The 20,930-nt window shown below is 32.0% G+C and overlaps 1 protein-coding gene across 1 annotated transcript; it reads left to right on the forward strand.

Annotated features, from left to right (window-relative positions):
• Positions 1 to 17,026: 17,026 nt before the first annotated feature.
• On the forward strand, positions 17,027 to 18,606 carry LOC130512831 (uncharacterized). Its single transcript, XM_057011223.1, has 7 exons — positions 17,027 to 17,088; positions 17,214 to 17,270; positions 17,385 to 17,466; positions 17,544 to 17,605; positions 17,764 to 17,820; positions 18,091 to 18,135; positions 18,310 to 18,606. The coding sequence occupies exons 1-7, from the start codon at positions 17,084 to 17,086 to the stop codon at positions 18,383 to 18,385; spliced, it is 384 nt and encodes a 127-aa protein (XP_056867203.1). The 5' UTR covers positions 17,027 to 17,083; the 3' UTR covers positions 18,386 to 18,606.
• The last annotated feature ends 2,324 nt before the right edge of the window (positions 18,607 to 20,930 follow it).

A 20,930-nucleotide genomic window follows, 5' to 3' on the forward strand; every position in this document is an offset into this window, starting at 1 on the left:
CTAGCTTGCAGATACTTTTATAATATTAATTATTAAGACATCCATTTATAGATGTTTTTTGATAAACCTATCGGTTGATCCGGTCGGTTCTGGAAGGAACACACTTAGTGTTATAGAGTAAACTAAGTATTACATTACCTGATCCGAGTTTGGAATACTTTTCGACTAGTGTCAGAAGGTGAACCGATCATCTATTACGATCCACCATGTAAACTATTTGGTCCAAATCCCAAGCCGAGACTGATCAAGTAATGTTAATTTAGTTTCTAGGAAAAATTGAACTCAAAATTGATGTGAGTACACACCAAGCCCTAAAAAAATGCCAATAGACTACCACCACTTGATTATTTATTTATAGAACTACAAGCTGATGATTCCAATAAGACAAACTAGAGCTTGACCCGCACACCCGTGCGGGTTTTAATTTGATTTTTTTTAAACTGATATTTGTTTTTCATAATTAATATCATATATTTTAGATGTGTCATTATATAACTGAATGTATATTGAGTATTTGAATATTTTAGGTTCTTATACATCATAATCGAATTCGAACCAAAACAGATAATATAATTACTTTTGGTCATTTAATATTTTTTAGGTTATTTTAGTTTAAACAAAAAATATCTGAATCGAATTGGGTAATATAATTATTTTTGGTAAAAATATTTGAAATTTTCACATATATTAGTTATTTGGATATTTTTAGGTTCCAATACATCAGAATTGTATTCACTTGGACCAGAAGGATCCAATTCAAAAGTCACCAAAAATATTTACAGTACTCGAACGAAGCCTAATTTCAAAACTCAAAAATATAATGCCTAAAAAGACGATTCATATTTGAATGAGTATCCGAAAGACCATTTTGCTAACTGTATATTATTATATTTACCTGAATAATTAAAAAAGAGTAAAATTACTATTTTAGTGGTATTTAGGCGTTTTAGTTTAAACGTCATGTGTTTTTCACATATTTATAAATAAATATTTATTTTATATAAATGTTAATATATATTTTATAATTTAAATTTATTAAATATTTTTATTATGAAAATTTTAAATAAAATATTTTTATAATTTATATTGAGTAATTTTATTTTTGTTTTGAATCGTCAACTGTTTCATTAAGATTTTTAAAATATGACATGCCCAACCGACAAATATACTTTATATATTTTGTCATGGACCAAAATTTAAATGCATGACAAAAATGTTATATATACTATTTAAAATTTGGTGCTATATACTTAATTTATATTCTTCTGCATTTAACATATTTGATTTTCCTTAGAATATTATTTATATGAAATATAAATAAAATAATATATTTACAAATTTATATTCGAGTAGTATTAACTTTGTTTCTAGCTTAGCTGAAGGAACATCAAATCGAAGAGGTTAGGATCTCGATTCTCGATTTTCATCATGCGAAATATTTTCTTTGGATTGTCATATTATTTGTGAATGGTTGTTTGTTAATGATTGTGTTAACGAAAATTTATATTTAATTGATTGCATAGAATATCAAAATATGGTAAATTTATTGGTTACCTAAATTATAGGAAGTAAGTAGTAGTTTTAATTTTAATTAAATAAGGAAAATACAATAAATACTTAACATTAGATTTATTAATTAATTTAGTGGTAGAACTGTAACTATTGTGGAAGTTTAAGAGTTAGTCTTAATTTGTACTTTAGTTTTAATAGATTAGATGTCGTTTCAGATCCAAATCTTCAACTATCTACTAAAGTGAACCATCCAACAACAACAATCACCACAGTACCACTTGGAACAAGCAAATTGAACGCAAACCAATCACTAAATTCAACCTTTGTGCTGCCATTATCTCACATTCCGAAAATAACCCATTACCTTTGCATAAACTTTTAAAAATCTTCAATGGCACAAAGCTTTCAGAGAGAATAAAAACACATAATTACGAATAATTCAAAATGGCAAAATGGTATATAGACTAGGCAGAACTCACATGTCTAGGGTAGGGATTATCAAAGCTTTGATTGGTAAAAACTTACCTACCATATAGAAGCAAGTTTTCGGCTGAGAAAAAAAAGAACAAATCATTTGATTAAAAAAATATTCACCCGTGTTTACTCCATTTGTGTTGCCCTCATTTACCCTTAAACTGATCTAAAGTAGTAGAAACGCTGACAAAAAAAGTAGTAGAAACATTGCCTATGCAGTTTGACACTAATCGAGTAGTACTAGTAAGCTAAGAAGTCAACGAAGCACCCACTCAGATTCAAGCATATAAGTTATAACTAACACGACGATCCACTTTTAGTGTCACCAAAATGATTTATGATGAGTTGTTAAATTTTCAGAAAGTGACAGTTAGCCGGCTCCCGAAACTTTGGTCAGGCCAAACGTTTCGAACACTCATTGGGGTAGAGATTAACGACGACTGATTGAGTTGGATCGGCATGGACCACATGATGTCTCTCATACATGGACGCGTGTAGAAACCTGATAGTGGTTTGAAGTTTTAGTAGATGTGCGCGTCCCACAACAATATCCGGCTCTACGATACCCATTCACACATGACACATCAAGTAAGTTTTGTCGTTGTATGGTCAATTTCTTTTTGGTTAAATTTGTATCATCAACTACGATTGTTCCGTTAACATTTCAAAGTTGTGAGATTCAAATTTCGATAAGTTTATTAACCTTTTCTAAATAGAAAGTTTAGGAAACTTTTTGTCGAATTAAATATTTTCGCTCTAGCTTCTTTACATGTTGACGTATAATTAATGCTTGATTTCAGATGTTAAGAGAGATCATTATATCTAAAATACAAAAAAAAATATTCGTAAAATACATAATTTGAGTATGTAAAATAATAAAATACTGTGTTAATGAGGTTTTGGACTTTTTTAAAAAAAGAATCAGTTTTATAGATAATTTTCTTCTAGAAAAAAGTGTCAACTGTTTATCCAGCTTAACAGAGAAATAGTACATTTAACATATTCACGTTCTCCCACTGGTATTTTTACTAAATTCGAATATATTAAATATGAACAGTCTAGTATCTAGGTCTGAGACTTATTATCTGGAATCCTGATTCGATTCGAAAACGTGATATCTGGATGTCCGAAATCTAGATTCAGATATCTTGATTTTTAATGTAGGATATTCGGATCTGTATTTTTAAAATATATTAATTTAATTTTATTGATAATTATATTTGATATGTTAAAACTTATACATAAATGATCTTTATATAATATATTTTAAATTTTATAATATTGTATACATAAAGTTATTTTTATATACTATATTTTAAATTTTATAATATTGTATACATATATATATATTTATAATTCTTGAATAAATATTTAATTTGTGTATTAGGTTTAGAACTTTACTATTTTAAATGTAATTTTTTATTTTAAAATTATTTACATATCTAGATTCAGATATTCACATGTATATTTAGATGAATATCTGGAAGATACAAATCTGGATCCGAATACAAAGAGCATCTCCAAGAGCAACCTTATATTTGAGGTTTGATGAACCTTATATTTGAGGTTTGGCGTTGCTCTTCTCCAATGATAAACCTTAAAATAAACCTTAAAAGTTATAGATATTTATATTATAGTCCTTAACATTAGACAAAAAACAAATAAAAAGACAAAACTTTTACAACAACTAAAACATACAATAAAATGTTATAAACAATATTTATTAATAAACTATTACATTGTAATAGCAAATTACAGATATATATGAGATTATTACAAACAAAATCATTTTCTAAGAAAATATAATTATTCATCATTATTATTTATGTAATAAACTATTCCATTTTAATAGCAATTTTTGCTTTGTTTTTTCATTTAAAACTTATTTATTTATTTAAAGTTATATGCAAAAGTTGAATTTATAAAAACATATATAAAATATATAAAAGAAATAAAATTATATGGACTAAAATGGTAAATAAGAAAGTTATCAAGACTATTTAAAAGACATAAGAATACAAGAACCAAAAAAAATATGAAACCTCAAATATAAGGTTTTGTGCAGTGAAACCTCAAATATAAGGTTTCAGTGTACAAAACCTTATAATTTGAGGTTTTGAGGTTGTTCTTGGAGTATATAAAAACTTATATTTGAAGTTTTAAGGTTGGTTTTTGATATGTTCTAAATCTATGGATGCAACAAATTTATATCTAGGTTTTACCCCTGCTAGTAACCAATAAGACAAACTTATTGTCCTTAGTTTCCAAATTTATTATGTTATCATTTACCTAATACAATAAACTATTGTTGTGGTCCTTGTGGATTAGCTATAATAAACCATTTTTAGTAATCAGAGTAGTATTTCGTCCAAATCAAAGACGTCAGATTCATTAATAAATGGATATATACCAAAACAAGAAAGGATCGAATTGGAATATTTGGAAAATGAAAAGGAATGAACCGTCTCTCGCCGATTTGAGGGGATGTCATTGTCTCTTTACGATCTGGCGAATTAAGGACCATGATTTGATGCTAGAGATTGTTGTTCTATTGAAGCCATATAAACTTTTAAAATGCACCCAACATGTGGTTAGCGTTTGACCCACATCCATCTACATTATCTATGTATTACATTAAAATAATTGGTATATTTTACATTAGGGTATTGGATTTCTTGGTGGTGGCAACAATAAAATAGTGTATTTGTCTGGGATTTTGACTGGATTGAAGATTTCAACAACGTAGAAGAGACTACATGTATTTTTTTTTTTTAAAAGCTCTTTTATCACCCGTCTTGCAGTCTTGGATCGTCTCTCCACATGTGTTAAAATGACGAGATTAGGTATGGACCAGCAATATGTTTTTTTGGTGGGAGATAAATGAATCTGGGGAGCATTTTCATTTTGTGTGTCCTTATACTTTTACAATCTGGCTAGCTGCAAAGTGTTGGGGTATCATTGGTGATAGCCCAATGATACCATTCCACCATCTTACATGACACTACCATTCCACCAGTAGATTACATCTTGCTTCGCCTAATTTTTCAGGTAACAGTATATTTACTTAGTAGGGAACGAAACACTTGTAGGCATGGTACAAGCTGGATTAACAAATGTCGACTTTGCAGAAATATGGATCATATGTGCAATTGTATCATCACGCTTGCTTATCATGGCACTCGATAGTATTATGGACTCTCATGCGTTGGGTTGCTGTGTATGGTTATATTGTGACTGACCAGATGCACTCAAGCGCCAGATGATTTACTAGAACCAGATTAGATGTCTGTGTTGGAGGTAAGACATTCAACTAAAACCAAACATCTGTCACTAAATGTTCAATCCCTCACTTAGATGATGTTATTTGCGTTGGGCCTAAACCTCACTGATTTGTTCTTTAGTTGTTACATCCAAAAGTTTTTATACTAAATGGGATTGGACCAATAGTAATATCCAATGTGTGATTTGGATTGCTAATTTCTTTTAACGAGTCGAATTTACAAGTTTTGGTTAGTGTTGGTTTTGGTCTGGCTGTTTATTCTTTTCAAAAAAGTTTACTATTCCTCATCTACATCTTGCAAATGGTCTTTAATTCATCCAATCAATTTGATGTTTTATTAAAACAAAAGAAAGACTACCAATGATACCCGAACACTTTGCAGCTAGCCAGACTGTAAAAGACTATTCACAAAGAAAAAATAATTTTTTGTTTGTCTTTGGTACTTTGGATATGTATTTCGTGTGTTTATATATTAGATTCAAAAATTTATAGATTCAATCTGAGTGACTGTTTGTTTATTATTTAAGCATAAAATTTTTATTTTTGAAGTTTTCTCTATTTTGAAGCCATTTGGATATTTTTGAATATGCTGATTTTATAGATGTGAACCAGACTTTGGAAGAATTCTCAAGAGACTCTTGGAAGAGTTCTCAGGAGACTCTCGGAAGACTCTTGAAAGACTTTCAGAAGACTTCTCAGAAGACTTTTCAGAAAACTTCTCACGAATTTTTCTAGAAGTCTTATAAAGTCTTCTCCCAAAGTGGTGCAAGTTTTGAATATGTATTTTTTATTTTATATATTAAAGCACTAATAACTGTGGTTTCTGAAGAAATGTTTCTCAAAAAAGTAATAATAAAATATAATAAAGTAAGAAAGAGAAGACAGAAAAAGTGAGGTACGTTTCTTTAGGAAGAATTTTTGATCGTGTGAGAAGAGCTGATTCTACAACTGTTTCTCTTCTATTGGTGAAGTGTTTTTATTAAAGATTTAACTAAAATGAGGTAAATGTTGTAATTTAAGTATTATATATTTGGAATTAAAAAGGTAAAATAATAAAGAGAGAGATGACGTGAAGGAGAGGAGAGAACAAGAGCTTTTTGTTTCAGTTTCTAATAATAATTACAAGTGACATGAAGTCACTATTTATAGAAGAAAAGAGTCGGTCATGTTGTACCGACTTACCACAAAATGACAAAGTAAAAGGATAAGCATTATCCTTTAAGTGGATAATCATTATCTAAATTTGTTATTATCTTCAACACTCCCCCTTGATTATCCATCTTGTATTACGTAGTGCCTCGTTAAAAACCTAATCATGGAAAAACCCAATGGGATAAAAACCACGACAAGGGAAAAAGAGTACACTGACATAATCTCCCCCTGAGAGTAATGGACATAGCTTTTTCTTCATAAGTCACGCAAACGCCGCATCCCGATACCGTCGACGTGTTTCCAGAATGTTGTAGTCGGAAGAGACTTGGTGAACAAGTCAGCCGGATTGTCGCATGACCGTACATATTCGATGTCCACTTCTTTATTTTTCTCGAGCTCCCGAATGTACGAGAAAAATCTTGGAGGGATATGCTTCGTTCTGTCGCTCTTAATATAACCTTCTTTGAGTTGAGCGACGCAAGCCGAGTTATCTTCAAAAACTTTCGTCGGCTCTTTCTTGTTAATTATTCCGCTTGAATCTTGTATGTGGTGACTCATTGATCTCAACCACACACATTCTCGACATGCTTCGTGAAGCGCAATAGTCTCTGCATGATTCGAAGATGTTGCAACCAGAGTTTGTTTTTGGGACCGCCATGATATCGCGGTTCCACCAATTGTAAAAACGTAGCCGGTTTGCGATCGAGCTTTATGAGGATCTGATAAGTATCCTGCATCTGCAAAACCAACCATACCAAACTCGGGTTTTCTGATATACATTAACCCTAAATCAACTGTACCTTGTAAATAACGGAATAAATGTTTTATTCCGTTCCAATGCCTGTGAGTAGGAGCAGAGCTATATCTTGCTAAGAGATTAGTTGCAAAAGCAATATCAGGCCTGGTACAGTTTGCCAGGTATAATAGCCCACCGATAGCACTCATATAAGGTACTTCAGGACCTAATACCTTCTCGCTATCTTCGCAGGGTCTAAAAGGATCATTCTCAACATTGAGAGATCTACCAACCATTGGAGTACTCAAAGGAGTCGCTTGGTCCATACGAAAGCGTTTCAATAACCTTTTCGTATAATTTGATTGATGCACAAATATCCCTTCTCGGAGATGCTCTATCTGGAGCCCAAGACAAAACTTTGTCTTGCCGAGATCTTTCATTTCGAACTCCTCTTTCATATGAGTTCGAGCATCATTAACCTCCTTTTGAGTTCCAATCATGTTCAGGTCATCTACATATACAGCAATGATCACAAAGCCAGATGACGATTTCTTAACAAAAACGCAGGGACATATCGCATTGTTCACATATCCTTTACTCAAGAGATAGTCACTTAAGCGATTGTACCACATGCGTCCGGATTGCTTTAATCCGTATAGTGATCTCTGTAACTTGACCGAACATATCTCCCTGGATTTTTCTTTCAATGCCCATGGCATTTTCAATCCTTCAGGGAGTCTCATATATATATCATTATCCAACGATCCATACAAATAAGCTGTCACAACGTCCATGAGATGCATTTCAAGACTTTTCGACGCCGTAAGGCTCATCAAAAATCTAAACGTAATTGCATCCATTACCGGGGAATATGTTTCCTCAAAATCAACTCCCGGTCTCTGAGAAAAACCTTGGGCTACTAATCGGGCTTTATATCGTGTTACTTCATTCTTTTCATTTCTTTTTCTCACGAATACCCACTTATACCCAACAGGATTTATATTCTCAGGCGTTGTGACGATAGGTCCAAAGACATTCCTTTTATTCAGGGAGAGTAATTAAATTTGAATGGCCTTCTTCCACTCCTCCCAATCATGTCTTTTCTGACATTCTAAAATGGACCTTGGATCGGGGTCATCACTTTCGTGATCTATTTCTTTGGACACAGAAAAGGAGAACATTCCATCAACATCTTTTATTTTATTTCTGATCAATAACTTTTGATCAAGGGCGTAGTTGATGGAAATCTCATACTTTTCTGTTCTCTCCTCGTCATCTGGATCCTTATCTTTATTTGGTTCTTCTTGAACCTTTTCATCTATGCCTTCTTTCAGACATTTTTCAATATCAGGTTCTTCTGGAACCTTTTCACTTTGTTCAACCAATTTCTTTTTCTTTCGGGGATTTTTATCTTTTGAACCCGCTGGTCTCCCCCTCTTTAACTGAACCCCAGGTTCACTTATTTTGTTTCCATCAGTTTGTTCCCCAAAAACAACAACTCTTGATGGAACATTTTCAGCGGGTATATATGATTTCGTCACCCTTCTCGTATCTGTGAACGCATCTGGTAACTGGTTTGCCAATTTATGCAAATGCACAATTTTCTGAACTTCCAGCTCTCTTTGATTCGTAGGGGGATCAAGGTGTAACAACGACTGTGTACACCAAGTAATCTCTTTAGGAATTTCTCTAATTCCTCCCCCTAATGCTGGAAATTCATCCTCATTAAAATGGCAATCGGCGAATCTTGCCGTAAACATATCACCAGTTACTGGTTCCAGATATCTTATTATACTTGGTGACGTATAACCCACATATATTCCCAATCTCCTTTGTGGGCCCATTTTTGTTCTTTGTGGTGGAGCTATCGGAACATAGACCGCACACCCAAAAACACGGAGATGGGATACATCTGGCTCTTGCCCAGATGCCAATTGTGATGGGGAGTACTTATGATATGCACTCGGTCTCAACCGAATTAGTGCAGCTGCATGCAATATAGCATGACCCCATACAGAAATTGGGAGCTTTGTTCTCAAGACTAACGGTCTTGCAATCCATTGCAACCGTTTTATCAACGACTCGGCCATGCCATTTTGTGTATGCACATGGGGAACGGGATGTTCCACATCAATCCCCTATTGACATACAATAATCATCGAAGGCTTGCGATGTAAATTCACCAGCATTATCAAGCCTTACTTTCTTTATGGCATACTCTGAGAACTGCGTTCTCAGCTTTATTATTTGGGCAATGAACTTTGCGAAAGCCGTATTTCGTGTTGTCAAAAGACACACATTTGACCATCTAGTAGATGCGTCAATCAATACCATGAAATACTTAAATGGCCCGCAAGGTGGGTGAATCGGCCCACATATATCACCATGTATTCTTTCTAAAAACATTGGTGATTCATTGCCTACTTTTGCTGGTGATGGCCGAGTTATAAACTTTCCTTGAGAACATGCATTACATGTAAACTCGCCCGTTTGCAAAACTTTTCCGTGTTTCAACGGATGGCCATTCGAGTTTTGCACTATCTTTCTCATCATGACTGAACCAGGGTGTCCTAGCCTCTCATGCCAGATTTTAAATGTATCAGTAAACTTCATGTTTACCACGGCATAGGACTCAGTCATGTTTATTTTTGTACAATATAGTCCAGAGGATAACATTCTTAACTCTTCCAATATATGTTTCCTCTCGGACTTAATGCAAAGAAACTCAATGCCATCTTTACTCATAGTCTCAATATGATATCCATTCTTTCGGATATCCTTAAAACTTAATAAGTTTCTATGAGACTCGGGGGAATACAATGCATCACTTATCTCAAATATTGTTTCCCCTGGCATTGAAAATTTCGCTCTACCAGAGCCCATAATAATCTTTGCATTACCAGATATTGTACTTACGCTTCCAGCGTAATCTTTCATTTTGAGACTGGAGAAATATTTTCTATCTTTAATTATTGTGTGCGTTGACGCACTATCCGCCAAGCACATATCTCCATCCAAAGTCTCAAAGTCTGGCATTCTTTCTGAATTTAAAATATTTATAAACATATATTATTAAACATAAAATATGAAACATAACATATATCTTACAACAAAAGATAACGATACTATAATACAGTAGACTTATATCACATCGATCTTATATCACACATCGATGTTTTCTGGCTCAACCAGAAAATCTGATACGTCGAGATGAGTATCATCATTTAAATCATGAAAGGATGTCCCGGGTTCATCAGAGATGAAATTCGTTTCACCTCCACTTTTCTCTTTTCCCTTTTGGGATTCTTTATAAAGATCGGCTAAGTGTCTTGGCGTACGACAAGTACGTACCCAATGACCTTTCATGCCACATCTATAGCAAACCTTTTCTGTTTGCTTTTTATCATCCCGGCTCCTTTCATTCTCTTGGGAGTCCTTTTTAGTTCTTTCATCATACGGACGGAATCTTCTTCCTCGTCCTCTCCCACGACCATGATTTCGACCTCGACCACGTCCACGTCCTCGTCCTCTCCAATTATCATAACTGGATGATGCAACATTCACTTCGGGGAATGGAGCAGATCCAGTGGGACGAGCTTGATGGTTTAACAACACGAGTTGATTATTTTGTTCCGCTACAAGGAGGATTTGCATCAACTCCGAATAACGCTTAAATCCATTCACCCGGTACTGTTGCTGCAGGACTACATTTTCAGGATGGAACGTGGAGAGAGTTTTCTCGATCATATCATAATCGCTTATTTTTTCTCCACATAACATCATCCTTGAAGTAATTCCGAACATAGCGGAATTAAACTCACTTACACTTTTGTAGTCCTGGAACCGGAGATGGATCCACTCGTGTTTGGCTTTTGGTAAGATCACATACTTCTGGTGATCAAACCTCTCTTTAAGAGATTGCCAGAGGTCCCCAGGATCCTCTTTCGTAATATATTCATCTTTTAAACCATCATGTATGTGGTGTCGTAAAAATATCATGGCTTTAGCCTTTTTCTCATCCGACACCGTTTTAGTATTATCGATGGTTTCCAAAAGCCCGCTACCTCTTAGGTGCATTCTTGCACCTACTGCCCAGGTCATATAATTATTTCCCGTAATATCCAGGGCATTAATTTCGAGCTTTGTCAAATTCGACATGATTACTGTATTCATAAAATAATATAAATATAGACGAGAATAAATGCATAATTTAAATGCAGAAATTAAAAGCATAAAATAAATGCAAAAATTAAATTGCGTAAAATTAAATTGCAGAAATTTAAATAGCATAAATAAAATTGGGGGTCCAGCCCACCATATGATCCAGGAGTCTTAGACTTCCATATTTGATCATTTTCAAAGGTTCGAGGCGACATAGTCGACCATATTAACCTTTTCTTTTAATCAAGGTCCGAGGAGGCTTAGCCTTCCATTTTTGACCTTTTATTCACGGAGGTAAAACCTACCACGTGTTTTTCTGATCGTGAAGGCCTAGCCTATCTTAACGATCAGCCGAGGAAGGCAACGCCTATCATCCCGGAAAATAAACGGAGAAGGCCTAGCCTCTCACTCCGGAATAATAAATAAAAATTTAAATAAATTAAATATATTTAAAGACATTAATTTAAACATCACCTCGCTTGCTTGGTCTAAGAACGGTTGGTATAAGAGAGCTCGTCGTGCTGATAACGTATTATGAAAAATGAGGTGAGAGACAAATGGGGACCACTTGTATTTCTTATATTATTTCTGGAAAATGACAAGAAGAGAGAGAGTAGAGTTTGGTCGTAGAAATGTGATATTATTATTGCTTTCTCTTTCACAAGTACAAAAGTAACAAAGAGGGGAAGTCCTATTTATACTAAAAGAAGTCGGTTCCCCAAACCGACTATGAGTTACAAGACAAAAATGGAGATAAGACTTATCTCTTCTAATGGATAATCATTATCCAATTTTGCTATTATCTTCAACAGTAAATATATTGAACTAAAATATTAATATAAGTAGTTAGGAATTTGTGATAGAGAGACTTACCCGTTGATGATGCTCTTAGATTCTAAAGGTTTATAGTTTCAACCTCATGTGACTGTTTTGTTTATTAATTAAGTATAAAAAATCATTTTTGAACTTTTTTATATTTTAGAGCCATTTGAATGTTTTTGAATATGCATAATTTTCAGATATGAGTCAAATTTTGGAAGAATTCTCAGAAGACTCTTGGAAGACTTTCAGAAGACTCTTGGAAGACTCTCAGAAGACTTCTGGGAAGTTTTCTAATGTTTTTTATACGAGGATTCGGACAAAAAAACGCGAACTTTGCACAAATTGCCAAAAAAACATGTACTCGAGCCTAACAAAAAAAAACTTTTATTTTTGTTTTTTTAAGTTTATTAAACAACTTAAGATTGACTAACCATATTAACACACTATGAACCCACATTTAAGACAGTGTTAACTAAACCTTAAATGTTGGCGTTAAGTGTGAAACAACGTCGTTTTACATGATTTGAAAATAAAAACAAGTAGACTGCTGGATTCGAACTCAGGTTGTTTGGGTCAAATGGCAAGGTATTACTAACATATTTCGTTTTATTAGATACTGATTGAATATAAAAAAATTCTCCGAAAACTTAAAAAGATCTTTATAATTCTAAAAGATTGAAAAAAAACTTTTATAAAATTAATTTTGAAATTGAATTAAAAATAAAATTTTATTTTTTCTTTAAAAAAATTTTCCAAATTTTTTTAAAAAACACTAATTGTAACTTTATTTTTTTGCATAAAATTAGTAAAAATTGAAAGTAATTATACACACATAAAAAGATACCCACATATTGAAATTAAATTAAAATGCTTAAAATAAATATTATACCCATTATGAGTGCGATTTAAATTTTTAGCTGATAATTGTAACTTTAATTTTTGCATTTTCTTTGAATTTTTTTAAAAATTGGAATTTTTTTAAACAATGAAAATTTTGGAAGATTTTTTCTTTTTTAATTTCAAAAATAATTTTTTAAATTTTAATTTCAAAATTAATTTTATAAAAAAATTCTTTATTTTTTCAAAATTTTGGAATTTTTTTTTTAAATGAAAATTTTGGAATTTTTTTTTAAATGAAAATTTTGGAAGATTTTTGATTTTTCAAAGTAAAAATAAAATTTTATTTTTATTTTTAATTTTATTTTTAAAATTAACTTTATAAAAATTTTCTTTATTTTCAATTTTTTGGAATTTCAATTAGTACCAAATAAAACTAAATGTGTTAATTGTAACATTGAAAGTGCAACTAGCCCAATGGTAAAATACCTTGCCATTTGATCCAACCAACTTGAGTTCGAATCCATAGGTCTACTTGTTTTTGTTTTCAATCATGTAAAATGACGTCGTCAAATTTTTCTGTTAAATTTGGTGACGGCGTGCTAAATTGGCAAGTCAACGAAAACATTGTTAATTAATTCTAAAGTTAATGAAAGTTTTGTGTTTTTTTGTGAGTCCAAAAGTTTATGTCCCTTTTGGCAATTCGTGCAAAGTTGAGGTTTTTTTGGCCGAATTCTCTTTTTTTTTATACTAGAAAACTTCCTACCAGTCTTCAGGAAGTCCTCCAAAGTCTTCTGTCTGAAGTGGTACAAAGGGATGATGCCAAGTGGAGTCCAAGCTTATCTACATTGAAGAATGATATCTTGCTCAATGTGTTATAGTTTTCTTTATGGTCTGTTTATGATTTGTATGTTTACTATTTTAGTTGTGAATGCTTTTGTAAACATGAAGTGATGTAAATCAAAAGAATTTGGTAAACATGTTCATGTTTTACCAAAAGATACTTAACATTATTGAAATTATTGATACAATATACCAAAAGTTCTTTTAACCATTATACCTCTCATAACAAAACACAACAACCCAGAAATTAAGTCAAATTTACTAAAACAAAGAGAAAATACTTCTCAAGAAAACTTAGTCATATTCACAAAAGATCAAACAATACATAAGTCTCACTAGAAGAATTTTCGGAAAACTTCACTAAAATTCTTATGGGAAGTCTTTCTTTAACATTATCAATAATAAAAGACTTCTTGAGATAATTCTATAAAAATTAATGAGAGAACAAATGAAGTCTCCATAAGTCTTGAAGTTACTTGACACTTTTGAAAAAAAATACATTTCTTGAAGTTACTTAGCACTCTTGAAAATATAAATTTTACAAAAAAAATATAGAAGACTTCCCAGAAATCTTCTGAGAGGAGATTTCTTAAGAAGTCTTCTCAGATTAGCTAGAAATGATAATAAACATGAATATTTGTAACCTCATAATTATGAAAAATTAAATTATGAATTCCACTCATGAGTCATACTATTGACTAACAAACATGAATTAACCGGAAAATATTTAAATATTCATTTTTAAGTTTGAAGAAAATTGAAGTTTAATAAAGACTTGGAAGTCTTCTCGGAGAAAATTTCTTAAGAATTCTTCCATTTAGGTCATTTTTTTCAATTGCAATTTACGAAGGAAGACTTCTTAAGAAGTATACTCTACAAAAAACATCTTGAGAAGTCTTCCTTTGTAAATATTGGCTTACTTTTGAACTTTAAAAATTCTCGAAAGTGCCAAAGAAGATTTCTCAAGAAGTCTGAGAAGTTTTCTCGGATAAACATGTTAGTTTTGCAATTGACCAAAGTTTGTCAGAAATTTGACTTTTTATATAAGACTTCTTGGGAAGTTTTCTGAAAGTATTCTCGAAGTCTACTTGGGATACTTTTGCAATTGGCTATATTTAACTTTTCCATAGAAGACTTCTTTAGAAGTCTTCCGAAATAAGTCTTCTCCCGTAACCAAATGTTTGACCAAAACCCGGAACAAAATTTGAGAAGAAGTCTTCTCACTAATATTAAATATTTTACTATTATTTTTCAATTGCAAAAGTAACCCACGCAAACTTATTGGGATAATGAGAATACTTCGGGAAGACTTTCAAAAGACTTCTATAGAAATCTTCCCCGAGAAGACATCGTGAGAAGTCTTCTATAAAAATCAAAATTTTGACAAACTTTGTTAAATTGCAAAACTAATATGTTTATCCGAGAAGTCTTCTCTGGGATTTTCAGTTTTTTTTTGTTAACAAAGGAAATTTAGAAGACTTCTAGGGAAGTCTTCTCGATAGATAACACATTTAGCGAAGTCTTCTGAAAGTCTTCCTGAAGTCTCTGAAATTCTTTGAGACCAAATCTGAAAACAAAAACCATTTCATAGCTTCTCTAAGCACATAACTTTACTACAAAAGGTACCAACTCGTTAATGATCAAGAATCATGAGTTTCAATGTGTTTATGAACCTTAAAAAGTTTGGAGTCAAAATCTTAGTTTTTGGATGAATTTAAAGGGAATGTGAAAGAGATATGATTTTTTGCATAAGTATTGAGATGTGAAGAGTAAAAATTGAAACTTTGGTGCATTAAGAGCTTCAAATTGGTTGTTCATGGTAGTTGGTGAATTGATGGAAATGACAATATTGTAAATACTCGGTGAAGATAAGGATGATAAAGTAAAAGACTCATTTTCAGAAAAAAAGAAAAAAAAGTATTGGTTTTCGTAAACAACTCTAACTTCTAGGGTGAATAGGGAAAAATAAAATTTCAAAGATAACATGCATTATTTTTGTGTTTGACTTGAAATTTTAGGTCATATTAGAAAGAAGCTCTAAACAAATTAAGATATGTATATATAATATTAATTAAATTTAAATAAAAATTGGGAGAATTTTAAAACTACCACTTTGGTAATACCACTTTGCAAATATGCACTTAGTAGGGAGACATTTTTATAAATACATTTTTCATTAATAGTCAAATGACCAAATTAACCTTCTCTTATCTCCTCAAACATTAATATCATTCTCTAATCTCTCCTTCAGCTCATCGTTCGTCGGAGATCAGCTGAGATCCGCCGCCTCTCTCTCACACGCCGAAGATCCGCCGTCGTCTCTATCTCACACGTCGTCTCTCTCTCACACGCCGAAGATCAGCTGTCATCTCTCTCTCACACCTCGTCTCTCTCTCACACGCCAAAGATCCGCCGCCGTCTCTCTTTCACACTTCCTCTCTCTCTCACACGTCGTCTCTCTCGCACGCTGACAATGTCGAATCCTTCTCCGGTTCAATTTTCTCAGATGGTATGCGTATATCTCCTTTTAATTTTGTCAATTTTCTCTATCTCCTTTCAATTGCCTATTCGTACTTGCTAGTCTTTAATTTTTATTGGAAGTAGTTCGTTGTTGTTTGTGATGGAGATAGTTACAACTGGTATTGGTATCTCTATTTGAATTGGTATTGCATTTGGAGTACAAGAAAAACCCAAATGTGATAGCTTCTTCTTCACTGAATGTATTCAAAGAGTGATTTATTGTCATGACCATGTCCCTTTTGTTAATCTTTCTACTACTCAATAGAGGTGAGATTATAGAATAGGTTGATTTCTACTTGTCATTTTAATCATTCCAGCTAAGGGAAAGAGATGTTCCGATGGTTAACACTGCATATTGAGTAATTGTAATACCTTATAAAAATTCGAGTTTCATGATTTGTTTGTAATACAACTGATCAAGGATTTACAAAGCTTTATAAAAGAAGCTTGTTATACAAGAGTTCTTCATCAGATTGTTACTTAGCATCAGCATTTATGTTACTGATTTTTCCAGGAGCAGCTGCAACATGAAGAAGAAGACGAGCATGTGAAAGTTGTGGCAAAATCAATGAGGTAAGATAATTTATAACCCTATATAAGCTTCCCCTGTAGTTTTTTATAGTGGTTTATAAAATTGAAAAAGGTAAAGATGTATACTTAGCATCAGCATTTCTGTTACTGATTTTTTCAGGAGCAGCTGCAACATGAAGAAGAAGACGAGCATGTGAAAGCTGGTGGTGAAGTCAATGAGGTAAGATAATTTATAAGCCTTTATAAGTTTCACCTGTAGTTTTTTATAGTGGTTTATAAAATTGAAAAAGGTAAAGATGTATACTTAACATCAGCATTTCTGTTACTGATTTTTTTGGAACACAGGAGCAGCCGCAACATGAAGAAAACGAGCATGTGGAAGCTGATGGCGAAGTCAATGAGGTAAGATAATTTACAAGCCTTTATAAACTGATTTATAACGTCTTATAAAATTGTCTTTGGAATTTCACAGACTAATTCCAAAAATTTGTGAAATGTTATTTATAAATTTCACAGACTAATTCTAACAATGTTGAAGTTGATGCTGAAGTCAAGAAGCCCGAGCAAGTTAAAGGAAAAACGAGGAAGAGGGAAAAATGTAAATAACTCTATTTATAACGACTTATAAAATGTAGATTCTCCATGGATCAAATTTTCTATATGATGATAAAATAGGAACAAGAAGAAGATGAAGGGAAGAAGGAAGTTGATGCTGAGGTCGAGAGCCTGTTCAAAAGGTAGGAAGCTCAATTTATAAATAATTATAAAATATTGATTCTTATTCTTCTAACTTTATAAGTCTCTATAGATTTATAAGTCTTTATAAATATTTTTAAAGAATGGTTTGGGTATGTTTTGTTTAATAGATCCAATTTTTTATATGATGATAAAATAGGAACAAGAAGAAGATGAAGTGCAGAAGGAAGTTGAGGTCCAGAAGCCTGTTCAAAAGGTAGTTAGCTCAATTTATAAAGACTTATAAAATATTGATTTTTATTCTTTTAACTTTATAAATCTTCCTATAAATAAGAAGTTATAAGAAGTTATAACTTCTTATAAAATATAGATTTTTCTTCGTTTTCTAACGTGAATAACTTATGCTTCTAAGGAAAAATAACTATTTATAATGTCTTATAAAATGTAGTAATATTGTTCTTGTTACAGCAATGCATTGGGTATTTTTTGTTTAATTGATCCAATTTTTGATATGATGATTAAATAGGAACAAGAAGAAGCTGATGTTGAAGTCGAGAAGCCTGTGCAAAAGGTAATTATCCCAATTTATAACTGCTTATAAAATATAGATTCTTCTTCGTTTTCTAACGTGAATAACAATGATTCTAAGGAAAATTAACTATTTATAATGCCTTATAAAATGTAGTAATATTGTTCTTGTTACAGTTTGACATTGAAATGAATGTGTGTATCTTAAACATGACAGCCAAAACATGGATCTGAAACTATACAAGTGGATCAGAAATGCAAACTGCTGGACATTGGTGGAAAGAAACATGTAGTTGCCGAAGGACGGGTGATTCAACAGACCCAAATCAAAATGTCCATTTTGTACGATTGGGTCCGAATGCAGCTAGAGTGTGGGTTGATGCAGTGATGGTAGATGATGCCATCTTTTGGAGGAAGTCTGAAGAAATCGAGACATTGAAAGATGCACGTGGTTCATCAATTGCATGGCCACTTGATAATTTGGTCATATTACCTTTTTCTTCAAAGGTGAATAACTATGCTTGGGTCTTTCTGTTAAATGGATCAAAATTTTGATGTTCTGTTAAGAGATGTATGAAGAAGATGAGAGAAAAGATGGTGTCAAGAAGTTAACTTTGCAAATTTTATAAAGCTTTATAAATCGGTATTTCTTGGATCTCACAAACCACGTTCTTGTTCAGAGTCTCTCTTGCTTCTTCAAACAGCTCGCCAATCTCGTCAATCTTCAAAATCTTGACACCAGCCAGTCACATATTATTCCTATGCATGGGTATATTTTCTTTTCAAGATCATCTTAATATGATTCTCCTGATTGATTCTAAACTCTCATAATTAATTTATAAACTCTTACAAATTAATTATAAACATTTTTCAAACTCTTATAATATATTTGTAAACGCTTATAAAATTATCAATGAGCACTTGTAAATGATTTATAAGACTTACTAGAACATTATGATTTTTTTAAAGGCTTGTAAATTATTTATAAGACTCATTTTAAATCTTTATAATTGATTTATAAATCATTACAGAATGATGTATAGACATTTATAAATTTTTATAATTAATTTATAAATCTTTATAAAACAAGTTATAAACCTTTACAAAGCTGGAGGCAAGGAACTGTTTTGCTGCATCAGTTAGAGGCTCAACAGCTTCGGCCATTAAGACACTGGAGGAGAGCTCGAGATAGAGCAAAGCGGAATCGGGAGTCATAGGCATATTGTGGAGATGTCTACTGCAATACCTTATGCAGGAAGCAACCTCAAACTTGTCAGCAGCCATAAGCACATCTAACAAAGCAGATGCTGTTGTGACAGTTAGAGAATTTCTGTACACAAAGTTCAAAAGCTCCATCAAAGCACCTTCCTCTGCCATAAACATTAAAACAGAGCATGATAAATCAACATTGTGAAGTCTCTTTACACTGACAATCTTTCATGTTTGTTAGAACTGGCAATTGCAATCAGGAACATGAGAGATGTACTGAAACTAAATTTTTCTTCACCTCAAGGTTAATATTCAGAGCCAAATGCTCAAGTGAGAAGCATAAGGATGAACGTATAAGCAAAACAACATGAACATATCTCAGTTGAAATTAGATTTCCAGAATACAATGTGTACAAAAGAAGTAACAAACTTCTTTGGCATGAATGAGGACATCACTGGCAGGCATCAAAACAGAAAAAGGCACATGAGGCTGCTGGATCATTGAGAAATATTTATAAGGTTTTATAAATTTGAGATTTAAAAAAAGTCATGAAAAAATTATATTCCTTCGTAGAAACTGATTTATTGAGAAATCACACTAAAACTAAACAAAAAGACGACAATCATCACTGATTATCCCATACCTTTTAAGCTTTCGTCGACTTGTACGTTTTAACTTCTCGTCGTCATCGGATCTCACCGTAGCTTCGTCAGATCTCGACGTAGCTTTGTCGGATCTTGTCGTAGCTTCGTTGGATCTCGTTGTTGCTTCATTGGATCTCGTCGTAGCTTCGTCAGATCTCACCGTAGCTTCGTCGGATCTCGCAATAGCTTCGTCGGATCTCGCCATAGCTTCGACGGATCTCGCTGGATAACTCTTCAGCATCGCTCATCGCCGGAGAACTCGTCACCGCCGGAATTCGTCGGTGACGATTTGAATATGAGATGATGTTTTTGAATTAATCGTGAGATGTAGGAGAAGAAGATATTAGTTTTAGGTTTAATTAGCTAGGGGTATAATAGTATTTTACCTATTAAAATTTTAATGGTAAAGTTGGTTAGTGTAAAGATAAAAAGTGGTATCTTGAAAATGGTATTAGTGGCAATTTCCCATAAAAATTTAATATTTTTTATAAATAATATTAGTGAATAATTGTAATAATTATATACATATCAAATAATAACTAAACATTATGAAAACATAATATGTTTTGTTAAAGCAATATAAGATTAATCTTAAAAAATAAAAATTGCCATTCAAAATTTAAAAATAAATAATTTATATAATAAAATTGATAATTGGTTTTTTTTTAATTTATAGATATTATTAGTATACTATTTAAAAAATTTAAACGTCTTAGTGTATTTTTAATTAAAAATATTAATATATTTCTATTTTTATAAATAAAATTAATGAATAATTTCAATAATTATAGACACATCAAATAATAACTAGAAATTATAAAACATAATATGTTTTATTAAAGAAATATATTATATTAATCTTAAAAATTAAAAATAGCCATTAAATTTTTAAAATAAATAATTTATTTAAGAAAATTGATAATTGTTTTCAAATTTATTTTTTATAATTTATAGATATTATTATTATAATATTAAAAACATTAA

The sequence above is a fragment of the Raphanus sativus genome, chromosome 5 (assembly GCF_000801105.2).
Source record: "Raphanus sativus cultivar WK10039 chromosome 5, ASM80110v3, whole genome shotgun sequence".
Lineage (NCBI taxonomy): Eukaryota > Viridiplantae > Streptophyta > Magnoliopsida > Brassicales > Brassicaceae > Raphanus > Raphanus sativus.